This window comes from Tachypleus tridentatus, chromosome 4 (assembly GCF_004210375.1).
Source record: "Tachypleus tridentatus isolate NWPU-2018 chromosome 4, ASM421037v1, whole genome shotgun sequence".
Lineage (NCBI taxonomy): Eukaryota > Metazoa > Arthropoda > Merostomata > Xiphosura > Limulidae > Tachypleus > Tachypleus tridentatus.
In genome coordinates this window covers 67956189-67970603 of record NC_134828.1, presented here as the reverse complement: position 1 = coordinate 67970603, position 14415 = coordinate 67956189, and the positions used below count along the sequence as shown (strand labels likewise).

The window sequence follows — 14415 nt, the reverse complement described above, 5'->3', positions numbered from 1 at the left end:
TTTTATTTTCTTTATACCACTCAGAAAATGCCACACTGGAAGATGAAATCCAGCATGAACTACTGGGAACGTTTAAACCTCCAGATGAACCTGTATTTTCTCCTTCCTTTATTCTCATTGTGTGCTCCGTCAGTATTGCAGGTTTAGCCGTTATCTTGGTCATAATCCTTTGTTTTCGGCGACTGCGCAAGTTCCATAAAGGCTACAATGCCACACCTACAGCTGACGTTGAGATTGATTTGGACAAACTTCCATCCAACATATCTTATCACAAAACAAACGTACAGTTGAATCCGAAATTGGAGAGATTAGAATACCCTCGTAACGACATCATTTACATCCGAGACATTGGGCAAGGAGCCTTTGGGCGAGTCTTTCAGGCCAAGGCTCCAGGGCTGGTTAAGGGGAAAGAATTTACCATGATTGCTGTCAAAATGCTTAAGGAGGAAGCTGCAGAAGATCTTCAAACAGATTTTGAACGAGAAGCATGCCTATTGGCTGACTTTGACCATCCCAATATTGTCAAGCTACTGGGTGTCTGTGCCATTGGTAAGCCAATGTGCTTGCTGTTTGAATTCATGGGAAAAGGTGACTTGAATGAATTTCTCAGATCTTGTGCCCCAAGTAACTACATTGTTCGGACTCCAAATGGTGACATGTTTAGTGATGTTAGACTTTGTCATCTCGACCTTGTAAGTCTTGCAAAACAGATTGCTGCAGGAATGATCTACTTATCTGACCGGAAATTCGTGCACCGAGATTTGGCTACCAGGAATTGTCTAGTCAGTGATGAAATGGTTGTAAAAATTTCAGACTTTGGACTGTCACAGAAAATTTACACCACTAATTACTACAAGGGTAACGAGCACGATGCTATTCCAATCCGGTGGATGCCTATAGAGTCTATTCTTTACAATAAATTCACGGTAGAATCTGACGTCTGGGCTTTTGGGGTGGTGTTGTGGGAGATTTTCTCTTTCGCCCTTCAGCCTTATTATGGTTTGACCCACGAGGAAGTGGTCAAGTACGTTCAGGATGGTAATATTTTGTCTTGTCCAGACAACACTCCTCCATCTGTCTACAATCTAATGAAGAATTGTTGGACCAAAAAGCCAAGCAACAGGCCGTCTTTCAAGTTCATTTATAAATCACTGACAGCCATCCATGATGATTTGTCCAGATACCAAGATACAGTTCCAAAGGCTCACGTTTAAAGACAAAGAAAGTTTACATTTCCAAGTTTTCTCATAATTTATTGCTCACATTGATAGTAAAGTTAGGTAAACGTTTAACACTTCGGTTAATATTTATATATAAACTAACAATGATGTGATCGTGTTTATTCAACTATACATTAGGAGTCTACTATTCAACATCGTAGTAAAACAAACCAACTGTTCTGTATTGGATACAAAGGTTCATTATATTATGGTATGATATTGTGAACAGACCTGAACAGGAACACCAGCCTTGTCCTAAAGTTGCATACCATTTTTACTTTCAATATTCGGTCATTTTATCCAGAGGCAGTTACGTCTTAAGACAAGGAAACTCTTTTAAAGCATGATTATTTTATTTTCTACACTTGATCAAAGTGGGTAACTAAAATATCAGGTGTTTAAGTGTAATATGTGCAGAAACATCTTATCCATAACACGGTCTTACTCTGTAAGTCTTAATAATTTAGTGAGCTTTATTTGTACTGTCGCTTTAAAAAAATTAAAACGTAGACTTGTTCCTAATAGTTGTAAAGTACTGAAACGTGGTGATACAAGTGTAATTCATTATAGACTCGCTTCATAATTTTTTTTTAAATTTCGATGTAAGTTCGTGATCCCTTGATGTTTAGCTTTAGTGAAACCATTAGACACAAGTCTTTGTAACAATTGCGTGTTATATGAATTTTATATTGTAGCCTAGTAGTACTTTATACTTTACTAAAAGGCGCAAAGTACCTATAGCCAAGTTGGAGTTAAATCATTCTACGGCGCCTGTTGTGCGTCCTTACACTGGTAAAAGTTAATGACTGTAAAGTAGAAAGAAAGTAACAAGTTATAGCTGCAGAATTTTCAATGTCTATTTTTCTTTATCAATAAACAAATATATAATGAAGACTTCAATAGTATGTAGAAAATTAAATTTATCATAGTACCTAAGCTATGAAAATAGTACGAGATGATAAACGTTTTTAAATATTTTGTGATATTTTAGTGTCAGTTTTATTTATAGTGGAGTTAACAAGCTATGGTTTACAAATGGGACAGGAATTTCCAGATTCAGTAGAAAACGTGTTCCTAAAACGAAATGTTACACCACCAGTATGAAAGTAATATTTTGTAATAAAATATTACTATAGAATATATTATAAAACCAGCACATAACTATTTTAGAATAACCAACTTCTAAATATATTAATGGATTTGGCAAACAATGAGTGGTCTCTGAATATTAAAATTTCAGTAAACTAGTAAAAAGATGACTAAGATGGCTGGTCATCGAATGTTAACATTTCAGTAAACTAGTAAAGTATGACTGAGTTTGATTTATATTATTTAACTCAAAAGTATGAAACTAGGCTAGTATTAAGAAATGACAGAACTTTGTCGGTGTAAACCATTTTATTTATCACAAAAGGCAAAATCATTTCATGTTATTTAATTAGTACAAAATTAAATAACGTACAAATAAGATGTTGTAAATTCTGAAAAGGTATGTCCAAAATTTAGATTGACAAAGAAAATCACAAAATAAATTCTTCTGAGACAAATGTAAACGCTCATAATTCAAAACACTCGTTTCATATAATATAAAGCTTTACCTGTTCAGTGTTAAACATGTTTTCATTTCGGGACACATGTCATATTGAACTTATTTTTTAAAATTTAAAAATAAAATTTCAGTGTTAAACTTACATGAACTTTACATTATCTATAAAAAAAATGCATGTATTATGGAAACATGTATATACATAAAAAATATCCTAGATACTTCGTGGAAAGTTACCAGACTTTATTAAGTTGCCAATGACAAAAAAATATTTTGGTGAATTTCTGGTATACCTTTTGTTTGTTTCGTTTGCTGTTGTTTTCTTGCATTTCTACAAAATCTTATTTCTCATGTGGTAAAATTTAATTTTCAAATATTTTGAACAAGTGATTATGTCAGTGTCATAGAATAATTTGTTCCAAAGTCATTTTATGGTATGTGCTAAGCAAAAATTATTGAAAAGTTTTTTATGTTCAATAATGACAAAAATATTTATTTCAGTTTTAATCCAAATCCATTACTATTTGGTAGGCTACCATTCGCCAATACCAGTTATAGAGATTGCGTATCAGGTTGCGTGCAAATTTTAATAACTTCTTTGCATGGAATATTAAGGATACCATTGTTTGTTCTAGCTAGAAATTGGCAATTTGATGTAAACTCAGTGGTAATGCTTTGAGAATATCGTAATTCCCTTTTAACATTTATAATAAGAAATTGTTTGTTTTGAATTTCGCGCAAATCTGCACGAGAAATATCTGCGCTAGCCGTTCCTAATTTATCAGCTAGCCATCACCACCCACCGTCAACTCTTGAGCTACTCTTTTACCAACGAATAATGGGATTGGCCGTAACTTTATAAATCCCTCACGGCTAAAAGGGCGAGCATATTTGGTGTGAAGGGGATTCGAAACCGCGCCCCTCAGACTACGAGACGAGTGCTTTAACCTCCTGGCCATGCTGGGCCATAAAAAGAAATACAGAAGTATAACTTATTATGCTAGTAACATACTCAAATATTAACTGATCAGTATTTGAAACAACTAGCACTGTAGTCATCATTATTTTGTTCTATCTACTCAATACTTGTCTTCTTCTTAGAGCTTCATCGTCGATAACAAGATCAGAAAAAGGAGATTTATCTTTCACAGTCGTTTTTAACATCTCTGAAATACCTGATATCAAACAATCCAGAATTAATTTTTATTACATTATGAAGTAAGAGTTTCTTGTGCATAGCTTTAACTGTACTTCTGAATAGCCTTAAAATTGTACACCTGGTGGATTTTTATTCCCTTCCTCTCTTGCTCTGATCGAATTCAAAAATTATTCAGCGTGATCTTTGTTATATTTGAAAGTAGGCAGATAAATGAAGAGGCCATTTTTAACCAGTTTATTTGGATGAAATGAATGTAAATTTGTCAAAAATCCAAGAACACGAGTTTTCCTTCATTTTTTACTATTTCATCCAATTTTCATATAAGTAAGTGACTTTTCTAGAGAAGCGTAGAAAAGGTTATTTCCCAAAACTCTTTCGCCTTGGGTTCAAATTATTCCTTTTTTTGTACCGAAAAGGATATTAGTATATATATCTATATACTAAGCCAAGAGTTTAAAGCAGTTATATATATATAACTTATAAAATCGTTATATATATATATATAACGGACAATGCGTTAGTTTGGGCATATAATTAAATCTTATAAAGATAGTTAGACATCGATATATACACGTAGCCTAGCTACAGAGGTACTGACAATGGTCTAATGAAAAATTGTCAACATTTACAGTTAATCAATTATTAAGCTGCAAATAATTTGCTTTGGCTTAGTTTTACTTCATGATTAATTAACTCAAATGATTTACAGGTAAAACCTAAATCTCCATTAATGTTATTATCTCAGCTTCCTTTTGTGGTTACAAGAGGTAAACAAAAATTGAATTATTTTCGAAAGTATTTATGGAAATCAGAGTGTACTGCAAAATATTTTATTTTTTAACACAATAGAAAGGATGACATCATTATGATCAAACTAATTATTTAAAAAAGACGGCCTGGTATGGCCAGGTGGATAAAGGCGTGCGACTCGTAATCTGAGGGTCGCGGTTTCGCATCCCCTTTGCGCCAAACATGCTCGCCCTTTGAGCCATGGAGGCATTATAATGTGACGGTCAATCTCACTATTCGTCGGTAAAAGAGTAGCCCAAGAGTTGGCGGTGAGTTATAATGACTAGCTGTCTTCCCTCTAGTCTTACACTGCTAAATAAGGGACGGCTAGCGCAGATAGCCCTCGAGTAGCTTTGCGCGAATTTCAAAAACAAACAAACTTCAAAAAGATATTTCACGTTCAGAGCAAACACACAATTCATCATTTTTAAAAATGGAATCTGAGTCTTGAACTCTCATTGATTTTAAAGTATGAACTTCCTGCAAGTAACGAACCAATATCATGCATTTGGTTACTGATAAGCATTTCCCCAATATCACCTAAACTAAGGCTAAAATCGTAAGTGTCATTGCTAATATATTTCAAGGTCCTAAATGTTTAACTTTCTTCTTAGGAAATTTTATAGTAAAATATGTTAAACAAAAGTTACATTTTTATAGTTGTTATAAAAGTAAAATGACGTTTATTTATGTATTGCTCTATATTTCAACAAAAATGGAATTAGATGCAAACACAATTACCATGAACCACGATATGGATCGCTAGGAATTGAACAAAACCCTAATAAAACGTTCGTTTAAAACACACAACAAACAGTAAAGATACAGTTTTAACAACATTTCACATCCTTTACTGTTCACTTGTAAAGCTTTGTACACATAAAATGTACAAATCGAGTACGCATGCTCGACTTACAAGGAAAAGAAAATTCGCTTAAAATGGCACGTTTATAATTCTTATTCGCTTACTAGCCTAAATCAAAAATAGCTTTGTATGTTGTACCCAAACCTTTTGTAGAACACTAAATAATGTACTGTGAACTGACTAGGGGTACTGAAAAATCGATTTGTTTCTTTTATTTTTTACATAAACTAAAGAAAACATCAAATTTCTACTGAAATCAATGTTAACATTGCTCCTTGAGGTTAGTTTTCTAACAGATATCTGTTGTTCCTTTATAACATTTAAGCACACAGTAAAACAGGAATTACCAGCCAATAATAGATGAACGTTAGATGACTGTAACTTGTAGATACTCAGCGATTTGTACACTATACTATTGGTGTATTTAAGGAGACAACCCCTCCTTTGTGTACGAAGTGAAGGAGTAGAAACTTAATACACATATTATTAAATTTTATTACAACCATTCCTATGACAATTACTTCGAAAGACACGAAGGTTTGTTTAAAGCGATTTTTTTAGCTATATATGTGTTTATTTGAAAGGCTGCTTTTCTACTAGCAAATGTTTTTCACGATAAGTCGGAATTGTCTCAGTTTAAGCATATGTTTGCCCAATGCTTTGCAATATATATAGATAATGTAGTTACACAGACCCCATAAATTTTCTCTATCTCTTCAAACAAATCTCCACAACGATCTCCAGCAGCAGCTTAACATTTCACGTCTCAAACTAATGAGATCAAATAGTCAATAGTTACAATAAATCATCATGAACCTTATCATTACAATGTATAACGTTAATTACCATATCAAATAATCATTTGCCTATAATTGAGCATTAAAAAAAACAGCAAACATGATAAATAGAAAATTGTGAATTTAAAAATCTGCAAATAGAAATCATTAACAAAGTAAGGAAATATGGGTAGAGTTATTGTAAACATTATTTACTCAAACTACAAATCTCTATTTTGACTCTATCAAATGAAATTCTAGATAAAAGCATCGAGCCCGAAATATGGGTTTCCAGTTTGAATAAATAATGTCTACAGTATTTATTTATTTTTGTTATGTATAAGGTATCTAGTACTAATTTAGATTACTTTAATTGTAAAAGTTATTAAAACGTTATTGCATTTCGTTCATATTTAACACTGTCTAGGCTGGTCAGATATAAAAGTCACATTAAATATAGATTAAAATAATTTTATTTATATTTTACTAAATTATTATAGCCCAACCACTAAATTAAGTTGTGATATGAATAAAGAATAAATTCCTTATATGTAACCATCACCAAATGTATCGATATTATTTATCATAAATCAAACAAACTATGGTTCCTTAGCCCATGTGCTACATTTAGTTTCACATTTTGTAAATGGAAGTATAAGCACTGTTTCTAATATGACATCCCGGAACCCAAAGAGGTCCAAGACACACAAATTCTAACTTTAGATTTGAATTCTACAACCCTTAAGCCCTATTCCTAGACCTCTATTTTCTTTGGGTGACCTTTTGGGCACGTTTTCGTTTATAAAGGGACAACAGCTACCCCAAGAAGCCCATACCCGAAATAAACCATTAGAACACTCTCCCATGATACTTGAGCAAGTATGCCAAGTACAGCCTTCCTGACATGTGAGTGAAGGTATGAACATGGTTTAGAATCTTGTAACCTTGGATCTTGAGGATGATGTCTGGAATATAAAACCGACGTCAAATATGGGTTTACCGACTCCTAACACCAACTTGAAGATCTCCTTGGTAATCCTCCGGGAGAAGTTTATAGAATGGCAAACAAATTCACAAACACACAAAACCAATAATATAGAATATCATTTTTCTCGTAACCTGACATTATTGGCCGTTACAAACTTGCATCTTTCCTAACTCGTGTCAGTGCACAACAGCTACTAGCAGAACATGTCGACACAACATCTTCATATCAGACAAATAGCGACGGACCAAATCTAGTAAGAACATTAGCGCTGTTGCACCTTTAGCCTGATAAAACTAGTACTTTCTCTGTTTGTAGCTTTTCTACAGACTACAAGATTTAGTAGCTTTATTTATAATAGAGTAAATAAACTAAGCTCAAAAGTCAAACCAACAAAATGTTATTTATTTCAAACATGATTGAACCTAAGAGTCAAATCAGCAAGTCCCCCAAGTGGCACAGTCATATGTTTGCGGACTTACAACGCTAAAACTAAGATTTCGATACCTGTGGTTGGCAGAGCACAAATAGCCCATTGTGTAGCTTTGTACTTAATTCAAAACAACAAACCAACAAAATGTTTATATATCAAGCATGGTCGAACCTACCATCAACGCCTGAGACAAAAGTTATGAGTTCCATCCATACTCCAATTCAATGTAAATAATCAGTACTCAGAGACGCTTAGCTAGGTATATTAGCTGATTTTATAACTACACGAATAAATGAAGCCTAACACTGAAAGAGTTAAACCTTAATCGCTATTCTACGGACCAGACCGTTACACATAATACTGGCCCGGCATGGCCAAGCGTGTTAAGGCGTGCGACTTGTAAACTGAGGGTCGCGGGTTTGAATCCACGTCGCGCCAAACATGCTCGCCCTTTCAGCCGTGGGGGCGTTATAACGTGACGGTCAATCTCACTATTCGTTGGTAAAAGAGTAGCCCAAGAGTTGGCGGTGGGTGGTGATGACTTGCTGCCTTCCCTCTAGTCTTACACTGCTAAATTAGGGACGGCTAGTACAGATAGCCCTCGAGTAGCTTTGTGCGAAATTCAAAAAACAAAAAACAAACAAACACATAATACTTAAAACCTAAATGTTTACCGATGTTAATGGACAAAAAAAAACAATCGCTGATTAACAAACGTCGTATTAACTCACAAGTACTGAAGTTTCTACAGCTAAGTATTGTTTATAGTTAAGGACGTGAAACTTAAAAGAAAATATACTAAAATAAAATGTTCTATGTAGCATAATTTTAGTTTTTAAGTTTAGAGAAAGTGTGGCAATGTCTTATTATACTTCATACGTGCTACATTTTCTCAAACTTTATATAATGAGAATTATAAGCTCATTCAATCGCGAACCTCCAGTAAAAAATAAAACAGGCCCATTCAATTGTTTATAACTAAAACTGTATCTCTAGTAACTGAACTTGTTGTACCAAGGATTTATCACTTAAATATTGTATCATTGTGATATACTCTCTTAATGGGTTTCGAACTTCATGTTAACAGGCCGTATGTAACAGTTGTATTGACAGTAATTTTATTACAGAATTAAAAAAAAATATTTACAATTACATCTTTGAATATTTAATATGTACAGCACCAAACTGTCTGGAGAATACATCATAAATTAAAATTACATATAAATATGCAAAGTAGTATATGTAACTATATCCATGAAGTGTAAGCTTTTGGTGAATACGTAAGCTTAATGTTCGAATACCTTTGATCATTTGCTGATAGTTTGTGATTGTAATTAGCCGAGTATTTAACAGGTGTATTATGACTGTATTTGTAGCATCAAGGTAGTAAAGTTAAAAAAAACGTTGTGATTTAGCTAAAATGCCTTCTCGAGTTTTTGTCACTTTTATCAAAAATGGATGTTAGAAATGTGATTGGGATGTGTGGTAACTATAACATCAATCTGAAGTTATATGTTACCATATATTTATATGTGTATCTATTGACACTATAATTTAGCTTAGAACAAAATGAAGATTGTTTTCTTATACTTCTGTTTAGGTTTGTTGCTGAAGTTTGCTGCTCAACACTCACCTTCTTTAAGTAACGTATGTGTGCTGTATAATAAGGCACCAACAGTCCTTCGTTTGTTTTACTGCATCCGCTGGCACTTAACTTTCAAACCAAAATTTTCTCATGATTATTGTGTTATTACAAGTAGGAATTGTTGGGTCAGAAAATTTGATGTTTGGGAAGTTTTCACAAGACTGACAATAATCTAATGATTATAAATAGAATATCATTATTTCAAAATATCCACTACATCACAGGGTAAATATCTATTAATACTGATGTCAAAAAGTGTTGATCAACTTAGTGGCCAGAATTGCGATAAATGTCTCGTCCAATGCAATGTGACGAAATTTTAGGTAGCTGGTGTAACTCCATTTAGAAATGTGCACCTTTTTTTTTCTTGATGTAACATGTACATGTAACAGAGACTTCTATGTAACGGGGCCGTTTTACAACATCATTTTAAATTAATCATTACATGAAGTTAAATAACCATTAGTAATACTACTTTTGCTACACGCTCGTAGTAGGCAACTAATTTACACTCAGCACACGATATACAACCTCAGCAAGACCACACGAATCTCTGGTTTCCATTGCTTTTCATATAAACTTAGTTAGGTTGTCTTTTTATTTTTACAAGACAGCCGTAGTGGTTAGCGACCTCGTACTGTGAATTCAAAGGTTTGTGCATAGTGGCTTCCCATTTCCACAGGAACGCAATCACCACTATAGGACCGTAGGGTGGTGTCAGATAGATCGTCAAATCCTACTATTCGGACAGGCAAGAGTAGTCCAAAAGTTAGCGGTCGCTCTTATAGTTTACCAATTCAAAGCTAGGGAAGAATATGCGAGAAAATGAAAGAAAACAACAACAACAAATAACTAATTTGCACAAAAATAAATAATAATAAGATAGCTTCTTAAGTCTTAAAAACGCAAAAGGCACTGAGTTACAAACTTACGTAAAAAATACTAATACATATAATAAGCTAAAATCATCATGATTATAGCAAATTCCAAATCTCAAAACATGATATTTATAAATGAATGCTTATTTTAATAATTTAACAGTCTACTGCATGAATAAAATAAATTCTGTTGGGACAACACTCAATGACAATCACATATGCATAGTGTGAAAATATAATCTTCAATAATGATAATACTTGACCCAATTAAACAACACATGTTGAACATTAAGCCAAACTTTTTAGTACTGTATAAATGAAGACGAAGAAATCTTCATAATTAATTGAACATCACAAATCTACAAAATTCGAACAGCCAGAACATGTTATATATAACTAAAGGCTTAACCTGCACTAGTTTTGTAAAGAGCTTATTTTGTGACATGAAGTCGAAAATTTTCAATGTAAACTTTTAAGTTAGTAAGTAATGTGTGGATATTAAAATGTAATCTTTAAACTTACATTTGAAGAACCCAAGTATAATACGTTATATCTTTCCTTGACGTTATGAACTTTATAAAACTTAGATTATATTTAAATAATTTGGTATATATTTGAAATTATTTTGATCTGCCTATACTTTGAGAAGGTTTCAACTTGTTCTGAGTGAAGTACTACCATATCTATTGTAAAACAAGTTATTTTCATTCCTAGTCAGATGTACTGTTCGTTTTGATTAAATGTAACAATAATGTTTATTAAGAGTGTTTTTGTATTGATTTTAGTGCATTAACAACATAATATTTCTTCTCTGAGTATCAACAAATTATCCTGATATTTTGTTAAAGTAATTACAAAATTTTCAAACAAAGATGAATGTTGTCATTTGTAAGCTGGTTGTCTTTTTTTGTTGTCTAAAGATAGGTGTTTTTATTTTGTTTATAAAGCACCACTCTTATGGTTAACCTTCACTAGTGATAATATGTAATAGCCCCCAGTGGCACGGTGTTATGGCTGCAGACTTAAACTGCCAGAAACTGGGTTTGGATAGCCACGGTGGACAAAGCACAAATAGCCTTTTATGTAGCTTCGTGCTTAATAACAAACAACAACAATAAGCACAAGTAAGAGGAAGTATATTAGTCCAAGTTCACATTCGCTATCGACCACTGAACTTTGTGACAACAAATTATCGTGCCCGGCATGGCCAGGTGGATTAAGACGTTCGACTCGTAATCTGAGGTTCGCGGGTTCCACTCCCCGTAGCACCAAACATGCTCTCCTTTTCAGCCGTGGATGCGTTATAACGTGACGGTCAATTCACCTATTCGTTGGTAAAAGAGTAGCTCAAGAGTTGGCGGTGAGTGGTGATGACTAGCTACCTTCCCTCTAGTCTTACACTGCTAAATTAGGGACGGCTAGCACAGATAACCCTCGTGTAGCTTTGCGCAAAATTCCAAAACAACAACAAATTATTTATTTTAAACTCGACTGTTTTATTTTCGATTGTCAGGAGTCACCACAATAGCTATACAATGCCTGAGAATGAAACGTTTTAGGGCAGTGTATAAGCTTATGACCATTAAATAGGATTAGTTGAAAAATCATATTTTAAATGGAAATACGTCCTTTGTCGCGTAACAAGTCAAAATTGTTTTAGATTATTATTGAGCTCTAAATGCTTAGATCATATAAATATTGATATACGTATTATCAAAATGCGTTTATTTTCTAAAAAACATTAAACCCATTGTTGCTGAAAAGATCGTTTCTAACAGAAAAGCATGTTATCTAAACAACACTGTTCTAAACAATTTTTTGAATATTTTAAACGCATAAAATACTTCTCGCGTATTAAAGTATATAAGATCTAAAAGTAAATTTCTGACAACAGAAATATGTTTTTAGAATTTTCTAATTTTTATTAATACACGCATTATTTTGTTGTTGTAATGTACTCGTCAGTCGTGCCCAGACATATTGTAATTATTTCATAAGATTGGTTCGCAGAATTAATTAACTCTGGACTAAGGGCATGCTAGATTAGCTTTGTCCACAACACCAGCACGGTCTGTGGGTCAGTAGAATTTGTGGCAAACCGCTAAATGTTTTTATATTGCGTAGAACTTCTTTGTTACAGATAGAGATGTCATTCATAAAGAACAAAAGAGGGCGTTTTTGCTGATTCCTTTGGCACAATAAAATGCAATCACAGAAACTTCAAAACAAATATCACTAGGGTGTAGCTTTCTGAGAGGTCCTAGTAATTCTTCAGTGATTATCAAGTATCATTAAGGAAGTAATCTAGTTCTAACAGTTCCTTCTGTGGCTGTGCTACTTCAAACTTTATTCCAACATTCAGTAACGAAACAAAACTGGTTTAATAATCAGAAATAGTTTTGTTTGGTTTAGATCATTTATTTTCTTCATATCAGTTTCTATTCAAAATAATAAAAACAGTTAAAGGCATGCAGAGAAATGTTTTTACTTGAACGTTAGGTATATAGATATAGATATATAAACTAAAGACTCAAGGTAGGTTCTTTTCAATTTCAGGAACGTTAAAGTTACCTTAAAATTCCATGAAAAAGTTACAGAATTAGAAAGCGGTGCGTGTGTTCATTCTTATATAACTGGTAATTAAAACAACTGACTGATAAAAATAGCATGTTTCTCAACACAAATTGTCAGTTTCTTCCACGTTTTCTTTTCTTCTTTAGCATTTTGTTTCATTCATTACCTAAAGACAAGGGTTAAACTCAGTGCTACTGAGATACAAACAAGTAAATTAGCAGTGCGTGCTAAGCGTAACTTAGCTGTATAAATGTAGGTCCTACTTTATCCATTTTTATATGTCCAAAATATACATGAAGGACTTCGGTTATTTAAACAAGAAATCTCACGAACTTGTCCCAACAATGATATGATTGATATTCGTTCCAAGCACCCATTCAATATTTCGTACGCCTCGCTTTTTCATCTGTACAACAGAACTTGCATCGACGTAATCGCGTAGGAGTTATGGGACGATGCTATACATACGTTACATTATTATGTCTCAAGTAAAAATATACAAAATAAAAGTTTCTCCAGCTCATTAACTCTCTACGTGTACATAAACAGATGTTTCTACAGTGTGATTTCAAAGAACATAAAAGATTTGTCACAATGGCACAGAAACTGTTGCGACACTTTAGCTTGCATTGCCTGTCTGTCTTCATGAAACTAATATCTGAATTACTTTTTATTTTCTTTAAGCTGTACAAATGTAATCATTTGAATGATATAAAGTCCCGTTTCACGTTGTTGCTTCAACTGAGCCGAGCAATAACTATTAACATTTTCTGCTGTTCCATGGCCTCGCTCTGCGATGTCTTTTATTGAGAAAGTCACTTATTTAAAAGCATTATTACATACAACAAATGTAGTTCCCCTTCAACGTAGTCACACTCCACCAACCCACAATCCCGCTTTAATAAATGGTTTTAATTATATTTTAAATATTTCTTCCGTGTTCAAAATGAGAATGAATTGCGGTATAACAAAGACAACAAAAACTAACTCAAGATGAAAACTACAACTCAAGTTTTATTGCAATTATATTCTGAATATATTTTATCGGATAAGAAAACAAGCTCTGACGTTGAGAATATTCAGCAAGTTTAAAGAGATAAAATCATTACGGATTTGATGGTAACGTCATTCACAATGTTATTTTAAAACGTAATCCCTTATTGTTGACAAAGTATTTGAATATCGTCATGTATTTGTGCTCTTATAAAATATCTCTTGTTTATAATCGTGAAAGAGATGTATTTTACCATTTAAATAAGAAAATAAACTAAGATCAACTTATTTTTATCGAATTTTAGGTGTATCAACAAATATCAAAGTATGTTTCACGGTAATCTACAATCACCCCAAAACAACACTTTGGTTCCTAAATCTCAGCCCAAATTTTAAAACCCCATTGGCAATAGTTTTCGATACCGGTGGTGGACACAGCACAGATAGCTTTGTACTTAACTACAAACAGACAAACAGTCTTTTGAAGTTTTCTTCTCTGCTGTAAGAAACAAAATATCAAAAACTTATCGACTTCTCTTTCGAGAAATACAC

General features: G+C 33.2%; 1 protein-coding gene across 1 annotated transcript in view; it reads left to right on the top strand.

Annotated features, from left to right (window-relative positions):
• LOC143249368 (tyrosine-protein kinase transmembrane receptor Ror2-like) overlaps positions 1-2909 on the top strand; it is a 68562-nt gene extending 65653 nt beyond the window's left edge. The window contains exon 9 of the mRNA XM_076499108.1: positions 25-2909. Coding sequence (XP_076355223.1) covers positions 25-1214 — 1190 coding nt within the window. The 3' untranslated portion in view covers positions 1215-2909. The remainder of the gene's footprint in view (positions 1-24) is intronic.
• Positions 2910-14415: the final 11506 nt, after the last annotated feature.